This window comes from Pseudorasbora parva, chromosome 1 (assembly GCF_024679245.1).
Source record: "Pseudorasbora parva isolate DD20220531a chromosome 1, ASM2467924v1, whole genome shotgun sequence".
NCBI lineage: Eukaryota > Metazoa > Chordata > Actinopteri > Cypriniformes > Gobionidae > Pseudorasbora > Pseudorasbora parva.
In genome coordinates, this window is record NC_090172.1 from 34330713 (window position 1) to 34342948 (window position 12236).

The 12236-nt window shown below is 39.3% G+C and overlaps 1 protein-coding gene across 3 annotated transcripts in view; it reads left to right on the forward strand.

Moving 5' to 3' along the window:
- Window positions 1–12236, forward strand: part of rbm33a (RNA binding motif protein 33a) — a 66137-nt gene that overhangs the window by 10919 nt on the left and 42982 nt on the right. For all 3 annotated transcript variants that reach the window (XM_067438469.1, XM_067438485.1, XM_067438477.1), the window contains exons 5-6: window positions 917–1190; window positions 10350–10472. In XM_067438469.1, coding sequence (XP_067294570.1) covers window positions 917–1190; window positions 10350–10472 — 397 coding nt within the window. The remainder of the gene's footprint in view (window positions 1–916; window positions 1191–10349; window positions 10473–12236) is intronic.

A 12236-nucleotide genomic window follows, 5' to 3' on the forward strand; every position in this document is an offset into this window, starting at 1 on the left:
TGCAGCGTCTGTGTCTGAAGTTTGTTTTGAGCGCTATGCCACCACTCTGGCATAATTACTCTGAGAATTACCCTGGTCTGAACCGCGTCTACTACCGTCTTTCTCCATGTTTGTTTATGTATTGCAGCGTGCATGGGCATGCCGTGGCGTGAGGTGCATCTTGACGTAAAGTTCTGCCGTAAACGCCTTATCGTGGCGTAAGCGATAGAGCCTTATATAAAATGATAGACATTTTCTATCGTCCAGACGATATATTTCGTCATATCGCCCAGCCCTAGTGCAAAAATCATCAGTTTGCATCATAGGAGGAATTTTCCAGAAAAAAAATGCATAAATCTCTTGTCTCAGGGGGATATGAGGGGGAAAGCACAATCATTTGAATATACTCCAGGGTTTCTACTGATACAAAGCCATATGCTAATCGCTGAAGTAACCCTTTAAAGCCACAACTTACTAAATCAGATGGGTTTTTTTGATGAATTGTGTAAATAGTCTACAGTATAGCCCAAAATAGCTTTTTTCTAGATTATGGTTGTATAGAAAAATGTCAGCTCACAATTAGTATAGAATGCACCATTACCTACGCTGTTCACATTTCAATTTTGTTTTTTTCAAAATTGTCTTCACCCCATAATTTATGCAAAGCTTCAGTGCTCTAAAATCAATAGAGCAGTTCATCCATAACATTATTAGAGATGACATTGAACTATCTTTGACACCTTCTGCTTTAATCAAATGGCTTTCTTTTTTGCAATAAAAATAAGCAACAATTTTAGTTGACACACTTCAATTCAGACTCTAATATTGTTCTTTTGGTAACTCAAGGGCACTTGTAACAAAAATGCACATTGAAAATGTACCAGTTCATTACTTTATTGTCCAGTGGTTAATGTGTGTCTTTGTGTCTGTGATTCAGTGGTCAGGGGGAGGCTGTGAGTTTAAATGCAACACTGGGTCTGGGCACCTCTGGTCACCTTCAAGATGAAGACCCTGAAGGAGGTGGATGTACTGGAAATGCCTATGAAGAGACAGAGGGTTGCCAAGTGGGTTTCTCTCAGGGTGGGGAGTATGAGACAAATGAGTACCAAGGTGAGGATGAAGGACTGGAATACACAGGAGACCAGAATTGTGATGAATATCAAGAAGTTCTGGAGCTACAAATCGACGAGCCTCTGGATGACGATTTTCAGGTTAGTAAAGCTTTCTCTTGCTATCTCTATTGCTTACACACTCCATAATCCCCCACCCCATTTCCTCCATGTCTGCAGCCTGACAACTCATGCTTTGTGACCCTCAGACCTTAAGGTTTTGTTCAGTGTGAGACTCTTCACAGTCTTTGTTCAGTAGATGTCCTGCCAATCCATGCTGGGTAATGGGAAGAGCTCTCAGACATGATCTGATAAAGTTGGCTGTAGGTGAAAAGATTATTGACCTTCTTTAAAGTGGTCTTTAGCAAGCATGACACGGGCATGATTGATGAATTGTGTCCTTTCTGTACATGTTTGTTTGTTTGTTTATTTATTTATTTATTTATTTGCTTGGATCTTAAAGAGACAGTTCACCCAAAAAATGAGAATTGTTATCATTGACTCACCCACATGACGAATCATTCAGATTAGTTTTCAAAAGATCCTACTGAAACAAATATTAGTTAGTAAGATATGATAAGGCAAACCAAGGCAGTATATTCTTAATTCAATTCCACGTGACCGTCTGACTAGATTAGGAAAGGGCCAATCTATTGACCTCTATCCAATCTATAAATATCGGTCTGGGACAACTGATAACACATCTCAAGTCAGATGTAGTTTTTTTTAAACTGCTTTTTTCTATAAATTTTCTACAACTGTTACTTCTATTTAAAGATCTATGACAAGGGGAATCTCAGTGTCTGCTTTTTCAGGATTTGGAGGCTGGATTTCTCCTATGTTTTGTACCAAAAAAAGAAGTGCAAAGGAAATACAAAACACTGAAAAAATGTGTAGTAAAATCTGACATTTTGCTAAAGTGCAATTAGCCCAACAGGTGTGAAAAAGTGTTTTGCTGTGAATACAAAGGTGATAAACTACCTTTGCCAGCTGTTTGTACTCTGGAGGAATATTGCCATTGCTTAAATTCAGCTTCAAATTCTGTTTCTTTGACCGGATGATATCTCTGTTTACTAGGTCGGTTTGCTTCTGAGGCTTAGCATCTTTGTGTTGTTTACTGTTATCCAGAGTTAATGTGTGGAACGGTTTAAAGGATTAAGCATTTTCCCTGCAAGTGGTCAGCTCATGTGCTCTGTGCAGGATACATGTCAGTCATTTTGGCCTGTCTGTCTGACTTTCTGTGTTATGCTTGGTGTAAAGTTCTTCAGATTTGTCTTGTTACCCAGCCAGCAATTTTTTGTCTTCTGTAGAGAACATTTGCTTGTAGTGAATTTCTCATACCACAGTTTTAAGTCACAATGTATCTTGAAGACTTAATGGGCTTGTCAGAAATACTAAATGATTAGGGTTTAGCCTTTACAACGCTTTGGTTTTTGTTATGTCTGAGATCATGATTTTGAAAATCTGTGTAGCATTGTATATCGTGTAATTCTACAATGCGAGTAAATCTTTACTCTGGGCGACTAAATAATATCTCTCATTAGCCAAAGCTAATAAATGCTTAGATTTTACTGGCCTGTGTGTTAGAAGCTAAGAATAAGTTTAGCATAGATATATTTTCACTTGCTGAACACTCAGTGAAACAGTTTAGTTCTCTGTCAAGGCTGTAAAACATTTAAACGATAAATAATAATAACCTAAAGAATATAAGAAAATTAAATGTAAGTTTAAAAAAAGAATTTGCATAGCCTATTTCCCCGCAAAGATGTGTCCTATGCCGTTCTGTGCTTTGAGATGAATGTGGGACATGAGCTGGATTGACACCTTTTCGAATATCTTCATCTTGAGGGAAGTTTTCTCCTGATGTTGCAAAGCAAAAAGGTTGTGAAAGGTCTGAAGAGAGAATTTTATCTTCCAAGATATTTAGGCTATGTTTGATTATGCACTGCCAGAGAAAACGGCAGTAATATCGCGGGGTGTGAAATCAAATGCGCTATTCAAATAAATGTGATGCGTCTCAAGTCTAATAAAAAGCACAATTTCTGTTTCTGAAGAAACGTTTATAATTCCCTGCGAAAATGAGTGTAACGTGAGTACAGATTTGGGAAAAGAAACGAGATGTCCAGGGGGATTAAAATGGACTAACGTTATGCCTATTGTTAAAATTCACGGAAGTCTGAAAATTAGGTGACCAGATCGCAAAACAGGATTAAAAAGGTGGCAAATCTTAAATTGGGCTTCAATGTTACATCTGCAGATTTATTTCCTTTGTAAACAAAGCTTTGTGCTTTACTCCTGTGGTAATATTCACGTAAAACAGCATTCACATACAAAACATTGGGTTAATAACAAAGTTATAGTTTTTAAGTAAAAAATAGTATTTATGTAAAGAGACAAAATACAGAGTATAGTAAATTATATATTTTTATAAATAAAAAAAAAGACTATATCATCGTCCATCTCAATGTTTTACCGTAAACATTGTCAACTACTGCTAATTTAGGGGACATCGCCAAACCTAATGCACACGGCCACTCGGGCAATCATAACGGAGCAGAGCAAAGCGAGTGGTTTCAATGACCAATGAAAGTTAAAGCTACACTGTGTAACTTTTATAGTTTATTCTTAGCTAAAATCACTTAGTTCTTTCAAAAGTATATGTGCTCATTAATGTATATTTACTTCTTTCACGTAATAATGCATTCTCGTAATTTTATAATATACCATTGAAAATGCATACGTGTTAGGGGTTCGGATGGCGGTCGCCATGTTGCTCCTCCATCTTGAAAGTACATTAGCCAAAGAGGGACATACCCGTAAATTCTTTTCAAGCTTTTCGCGTTTTTACACTCGATGGCACCGTGTCGCATGTGAAGAGGAGGATTGCTTGAGGCTGCTATATGATGATGGAGGATCACTCTTAAGCCCCTTTCTAAATGCACGTCGGACCCGCAATATTCCCGGAACATTGCCGGGTCGCGTTCTGTGTGAAAGCAACCACGTCCCGGAATTGATTACCAAATTCGACTCAGGTCGGGGACCTAGTAACATTGCGGAATATGTATCAGAGTCGCCAAGGAAGGGGAAAAGAGAATTAAGACGCCACGCGACAGGCAAATCAACAAGACAAAAGTAAATATTGGAGTGGCCTTTCCAAGATGGAAAGAGCTCATGAGGAGAAACGATTTTAAAAAGAACGCCGACGTTGCCTGCTTTCTTCTCGACAGGTAACATTAATTCAGCCTATTTGTGTATATTGGAAGTTTTATTGTTGCTTGGCTAATTATATCATGGTGTGCTGTGTATAACACTAGAACGACGTCTAGGATAGTTTTCCTCACGTCAATGATGAAAAAGTATTGTTTAACTTATAACATAAATCCGTGTTCTATGACGGATAACATGAGATTAATATTTGAATTGCATTATAATTTGTTTGCCTTACGCTAGTGATGTCGTACAATATAAAGAATAACGATAGCACTGATAAAAAAAGTTTCTTTACTAAGATTAGCTTGCATTCGTCTGGGAACCTGATAGCTGATGTTAGCAATGAAATGGTAAAAAATAACGAAAACGTAAAACTTTTATTCATTTTACATATATTAATTTGATCATAGATCATTTGGCAAATTAAATAACTGCAAGTTATAATAGTTTTCAAAAGTAACCTCATCACTTGCAACACTCACCGAAGAGGTCGAACTGGAAGACATGACTAAATCGGCCACCGTAGGAGTTGATACGAAATCGAAATTGAGAGGAACAGAAACTATTATTCACTGGATGGTCATATATCTTTTCACCACTAGATGGGGGAAAATATCACAGTGTAGCTTTAAGCTTCATATACATGAACTGTGAATGGATGACAGTGCAGCAGTGCACATTTTAGTTTCAGTTTTGAATGGGTGCCAGTTCGGGGGTGGGTTGCTTGAATTGTGTTGAATTGGTTATATAAGGCATATTCAACTGTTTAGGATACTCGTCAAGACAGGACATGTTAACAATTTCTTTAAAAAAACTTAAAAGCAAACTCGATATATATAGTACTCATTCATCATGTATTTTTGTTTTAGTTACAGCAAAGTTGCCAAGAAATATAATGTAGCTTTCAGTAATAAAGCTGTTTTATATATAAAACACTTAGGACAGAGGTTGAAAATCAGCTCCTGCATGTTTCAGTGTGTGCGCAATTTCTTTTCTTTTTAAAGTGTTTCACCGTAAAAAAAAAAGTCTGTGAGCGCGTACAGGCGCATCTGCTTCTATTACAACCTTTAAAAGCTCTCTTTGTGGGCAAAGGTGTCACATTCACCTTGTGGTGACTTGGAATTCAAAGGGGAATCGGAAAAACGGTGTTAAATGTAGGTCGGATGTCCAGATATCGGTATTTATTGGTATGTCTCTGATATCGGTATGAATCTGATTTAAAACCACATTTGGAAGTGGCTTAAATCGGAAGAGGAAAAATTTGCTAAATGGCTGCGTTTGCACTGGCACAAACTATCAGATTTTTTTACTTGCATCTTACACAGACTGGAATTTGTTGCACATGTAAACACAAAAATTCACACGTGCAACAAATTCCAGTCTGTGTAAGATGCAAGTAAAAAAATCTGATTGTTTGTGCCAGTGCAAATGCAGTCATGTAGCATGAGGGTTCGTCGCTTTACAAAGACACAGAGACTGATAAAATCCTGCCGGAGTCAAGGCTCATCAGACTGCTGCTTTTGTTCTGTCTTTCATTGACCTTTAATGCAGGACAGATGTCGTTGATCATTCTGCCTGTCCAGGTGATCGCTTGATCACCGGTGTCCAGGACAATGCTGACAGGTGCACAGAGGGCTTGCCCTCACATCACATTTTGCAAGTTTGTCTGTTCAATGACAGTTTCCTTTTATATCTGTACATTGTTATCACGTCTTATTGTTACTGCTGAGATCTGGATTCACTGTAGATAAATGACCTGGAGAGTTTTGTTATAGAAAAATACAGCACACGTTTTCTCAAGGATAAGACTAAAAAAAACACTGTCTCTTCAAATATAAGTTTGCTTGAGCATTGTAGACTTTCCATAGCAGTGAAATTTATGTTGTCCAAATATATTATAAAAGGGGCCTTGCAACAATAATTGCTATAGAATCATGTGCTAGTGCCTAAAGGTGAAAAGTTTGTCGCTGTACTCTATGTTCATGGCTATAAGTATAAAATACAGATTTTTGTTGTTTGTTATTTGCATATGAAAGCAGTGAAGTTATGCTAAAATGTAGAGTAGGACATGCCACAAAAAACATAAGAAGGAAGAACTTATGACATTGTTATATGATTAAAAAAAAAATCCATATTGAGCGATATTGATATTTATCACAAGGTCTAATTTGTAGAGCTGGACCAGAATATTTGAATATTCGTTCAGAGGGTTGTTATTCCATTTTCAATTTTGGGATTTGAATATTCTTTGTTGTTGTTTGTTGTTGTTTTTGTTTTTTCTCACACACCTGGCATCCCCCTCAAAGCGGTTCTCATTTACACTTGAATATGTTTACATGCAAAACACTATACTTAATAAATGTATTTGCTGCTTCTTCGCCTTAGTGTTCCCTGTAAGGCTGTAAACTGAGTATTCTCTGTCTAGAGAGCACGACTGCACAAGCTGATATGGGAGAGTGCGTGCCTGAGCTTGTATTTTGGGTTAAGCTGGGTTAGTTGTACATTGTGGAAAATAGAATAATAGAATCACAATGTAATACCCTTTTTACCTGTTAGGGATTATTGTAATTTTTTTTCCTCACCGTCAAATGACAGCGTGGGTGTGCGCAATTTACTTTTGGTTTAGAATTAGCGGCATTTCTGCTGCAGGTTTTTTGAATTGTGGTGGCAATTCTAAAAAAAAAAAATCTAAACACATTATAATTGTTAGAAATGTATTGCTAAAACACATTGCAAAGATTGTGAACTGTGAAGTACTGAAATGTGGAGTTAAACAGTTTTTCACCATTGCTGTGCTCCGGATTTTCTATGCGGAGTTAAAACGGTAGCTCGATGAAGCACTGGAGCCTCTGAGCCTGGCCCAGCCCCTACTGTTGATGACACACTGGAGCCTCTGAGCCTGGCCCCGCCCCTACTGTCGATGACACACTGGAGCCTCTGAGCCTGGCCCCGCCCCCACTGTCGAAGACACACTTGAGCCTGGCTCCGCCCCTACTGTCCAGAGTCGCGGTCAGAGCTGATTCGAAAGACAGCCGCCGTTCGCCAGTTTCTTTGTTTACTAGAATCACGCAAACGCAACTCGGCCGTCGCCTTTATGGCCCCGCCCGCTGACTCTATACATGATGTGATTGGGCCGTCCAGATTCTGAGGAATACAGCTCAGACGTGTATTGAGAGTTCCTAGAAGACACTTGCGGGCAAATTAAATTTGCTGCCACTAGGGTGCGTATTCACAGTTTCAGCTCAAATACAATGCCCGATCATTGACAGGGATATTTGAGATGGTTATTTAGTTTCTTTTTCAAAGACATTTATGCATCATAATCTAGCAGTTATTTTTTGTTATAGTCATATTTTCATATTTGCATAGACATCTCATGTTTTTGTCAGCATACATTTTTGTAACAGTCTTAAAATAGTTTCATATCTCCATGACGGCACAAGCCCGGCCCCCCGTTAATCGATTACTCGTTTTTGAGACCTATCGATGATCGAAATGAAAAATTGACAAAAATGCCCATCCCTAGTTAATACAGCCTACAGTTTGATAAGCCTTCATCGTGGAAATGCTTATTACTAGTGATTGACCGATATATCGGATTCCTGATATTTTTCCCGATATTTAAAGGGTTAGTTCACCCAAAAATGAAAATTATTTAATTAATTACTCACCCTCATGTCATTGGACACCCGTAACACCTTCATTCATCTTCGGAACACAAATGAAGATATTTTTGTTGAAATCTGATGGCTGAGAAAGGCTTCAGATGTGCCTTCATTGGCATTCAGTACATTTCTAGTAATGTACAACTGCAGTGACTGTACAATAATTTTACGAAGTGACGAAAATAGTTTTTGTGCGCAAAAAAATTTAATAACTTTATCCGCCAAGTTATTGTCTTCCGTGTAGGTCTCTGACGTGAACTCATCTGGAACTCACGCGATAGCGGCGCTCCTCCTCTGCCGGGTCATGTATTGAACGGTGGAGCTGCGTCATATTCTCGCCATGTGTCGAGTTCACGTCAATAACTTGGTGGATAATGGAAAATTAATGGAAAAAACACAACAAATCAGTACAATAACAGTCCCTTAAATAGGTGCTTTTACATTTTGCTTTGAAAGCAAATCTCCTGCGATAATCTTTAGTTTCTCGCTCCCGTGATGAATGCAGATGTGCTGCGATACTCGTCCGGCCGTATTGGCCAGACATGTTCAGTTTTTATTCCTAGTGTCTGTTCTCTTACTGAACTAAATAATTTATATAAAAACCGTGGTCTTGATAAAAAATCAAGACCACGTTTGGGGCAGTGCCGCGGTGGGCAAGTGATGTAACTGGTGTTATGCCTGAATTTCAGGAGAAGCTTTAGTACGTAGCCTGCATTGGGGATCTGGAAGCTGTTCTCACTCAAATGTGCAGCACACCGATAAACGGTTGGATTATAAAGTTCAGGAAAAGTTAGGGTTGGGCGATATATCAAGTTTGTACAATATATATCGATTATATTTTTAAGAGATGATACAAAATGAGGCAATACCATGTATATCGATACATGGCAGATTGATACAAGCACATCTGAAAAAAAGCGGAACTTGCAGAGTGAGCTGATGAAGGGAAAGTTTTCTCTCTGTTTTTTTTCGCTGAATGTCTCCCTCAGTCTCAACCGCTTTCTGTGAAGTTTGAAGTTTAACACAGACTGTCAGGACACATTTTAATGCAAAATGGAAATTAGTAAATTAGTAGCATTTGCAGATAAGGATATAACTACTGTTCACTATATAGATCAGTGGATATAACCTGTAAAATGAACGTTTTGCACAGAGGACGCACACACATTTGTCAAAGTGCATGACAGGGCATGTTGAACGCTTAAAATAAAGACATCTCATGTTTGGGCACTTGGCTCGTGTACCCTGCATGTATCCTGTATCCTGCATCAGCTCACTCTGTTTCCACTCCACTATTTTTAGATGCACATTTTGTCTTTAAATTGTGTTATTCAGTGCTGTAATTTGGCACGACTGATGTAATTTGGCACGATTTTTTTATGCTCAAACAGCAACATTACACGCTAACTACAGTTGAAAATGGAAAAAAAAGCATAATAGGAGTTTTAATTTCCCTGCAGACATGACTATAAGAGAGTGATTTCAGCATTTTCAGATTCCCACTGCCAAAGTTAAATCTTAAAGAGTGAAATGTGTACTTCAGCAGAGGGGAATGGGTTAGTGGACCTGTAGGATATAACAGGTAGGTGGAAACAGGATCTGTAGGTATAGCAGGGGATGGAGACATGGTCTGTGGTGGACGATTTAAGCAGAGATGGGCACAAAACCTGTGAGTAGGGAGACGAAACCTGTGGTGAAGGATGTGTGGTTCAGCAAGGTAGTCCGCAGAAGCCATGTGTGCCCGTCTCTCTGGATGCTTTTGTACATTCTGTGCTCGAGTGTGTGTGTGAGAATTTGCTCAAAGTCAGATGATGATATTTTCCCTGTCAGTGAGCTATGTGTGTGCTGGAGCTTTCTTTGTGTCTGTTTGTGTGTGTGTATGCATGTGAGTGAGTGAGTGTGTGTAAAGACAACACAGTCAATGATATTTTCACCACCACTGAGCCGTGTGCGTGTTTATCTCCCATTCTCTGTGTATCATGTCAAACATTTACATCTCATTGAATTTCAAATATCAGCAGGAATGGTAATAGGGAATAGTAATGAGACTGGGCTCCCACTGTTATGCTAATTTAGGAAGACTCCCCTTCAGCGCCCCCTTTCCCTCCCTTCCCTGACTTCAGAATGCTGCACTGGGCCTTTCTGGCCTCTCACTCGGATGTGGCATTAACATTTTCATTCAGGAGTGATTTTGATTCATTGTAATATTTTATCTTCTTCATCAGTGTCATTTGTGGCATTGAACATGTTCTGGTAGTGCCGACCTATGGCACAGTCCAGAACAGGTGTTTCAATCGATGACATACAAGAGATCGGTTTAGCCCTGGCTTTCAAGTCCTGCTTGAATTTCCAGTAAATGCAGTAAATATTTGTTTGTTTTTCTCAGGTGGATGAATATCCGACTGAGTATAGTGAAGAACAGACTGATCAACAGGAAGTGGTTGATGAGGAGGAGTGTGAAGAAGAAAATGAGGAGCAGGACAGCTCTCAGGTCACAGAATTGGAGGAGGTAAAGAATAGTTTGTGCTCTTTTATGGAGATGCTTAAAGGGTCAGTTCACCCAAAAATGAAAATTATGTCATTAATTACTTATCCCAATGTTGTTCAACACCTGTAAAACCTTTGTTCATCTTTAAACACCAATGAAGATGTTTTTACTGAAATCACATGTCTCATAAAGGCCTCCATTGACACCAATGTCATTTCTTCTCACGACCCATCTCACTACAGTGTCTCTACAATAATTTTATGAAGCGACAGGAAGTTTTTGTGCGCAAAATAAAAAAACGACTTGTATAGTGATGGGACGATTTCAAAACAAAGCTTCTTAAAGCATCGGCGCCTAATGAATCAGCATTTCGAAATCTTCCCATCACCATAGAAGTCGTTATTTTGTTTTGTTTTTTGCGCACAAAAACTATTCTCGTCGCTTCATAAAATTATTGTAGAATCACTGTAGTAAGATGGACTTTGTAACAACATCTTTAGTGCCTTTTATGGGTCTTGAGAGAGGAAATGACATTGGTGTCAATGGAGGACTTTCTGAGCCATCGGATTTCAACAAAAATATCTTCATTTGTGTTCCGAAGACAAACGGAGTTCTTAAACATGTCGAGTGGCATGAGGGTGTCATTAAAGGGGGGGTTAAACACTCAGTTTCAGTCAATCTCATGTCAATCTTGAGTACCTATAGAGTAGTATTGCAACCTTCATATCTCCGAAAAGTCTTTAGTTTTATTATATTTATAAAAGAAATATAGGCTGTACCGAGTCTTTCTGGAAAAAAACGAGCGCCTGGAGGCGTATCGAGTGGGCGGAGCTAAAGAATGACGATCGCGAACAAAGCGGTGGCATCCTCAAGCGTGGAGAAACCCATGGCTATCTCAGCTAATAGATATGATCCAGAATCAAATCTGAGGCTGAAATAAATTGAACAGGAGAAATAGCAACAGCAGGACGTCCGTCTCTGTGGTATGTACTGTATTTAGTGGCCTGTCAACATTTGTGTTTCTTTACTCGCAGTTTATGAGGACATGATTCGGTTTATGGACTATTGTATGCGACTAAACCTTAGCAGTAGCAAGCAAAACGGTTTTGCACATCAGACTAGTGTAACGTTATACATAGAACAGCAATGGAGTCCGTTAGCGCATTTGAATGACGAAGCACGCGATCGTGTCGTTTACTGATTTTTACTCACGGGACGATAGCCAACAGCACAGACATTTGAAGCAGTTTTACTCACCGGCTGCTTCCAAAGCAGGACCGAACCTTTATCGCTGAGACCGCTCCGTCAAAAACACACTTCTTTGGTGGAAATCCACTTTGAGACGCGACTAAAGCGATGTGAAGCTTCCCGTCATTTCTGCGTTCAAATCGGTTCAAATGCAGCGCTGCCTTCCCGGAATGCTGTGCTGAAGCGTTGAAGTCGCTTGATGTCACTCATAGGAATAAAGTGGAGCGCGGCGCGCGACATAAGTGTTCACGGACGACTGGATCTGCACCTGTGAGAGTGTTTATGGGCGTGCATTTCCTCTCTCACTCTAGTCACACGCGCGTGCACCCTACCGGGAGAAGAGCCCCTACGGCCCATACAAGGACCTTCCGCTCTTATTAACATCAAGTAGAGCCATACTCGAAAAAAACTCTCCGAAACTTGTGAGAAACCGGAAGGAGTATTTTTGACACAGAAATACTCTATCAAACGACCAACATTAGTTTTTGAAACTTTGTCTATGTTTAGGATGGGAATCTAAGTCTTTAACAGTGAAAA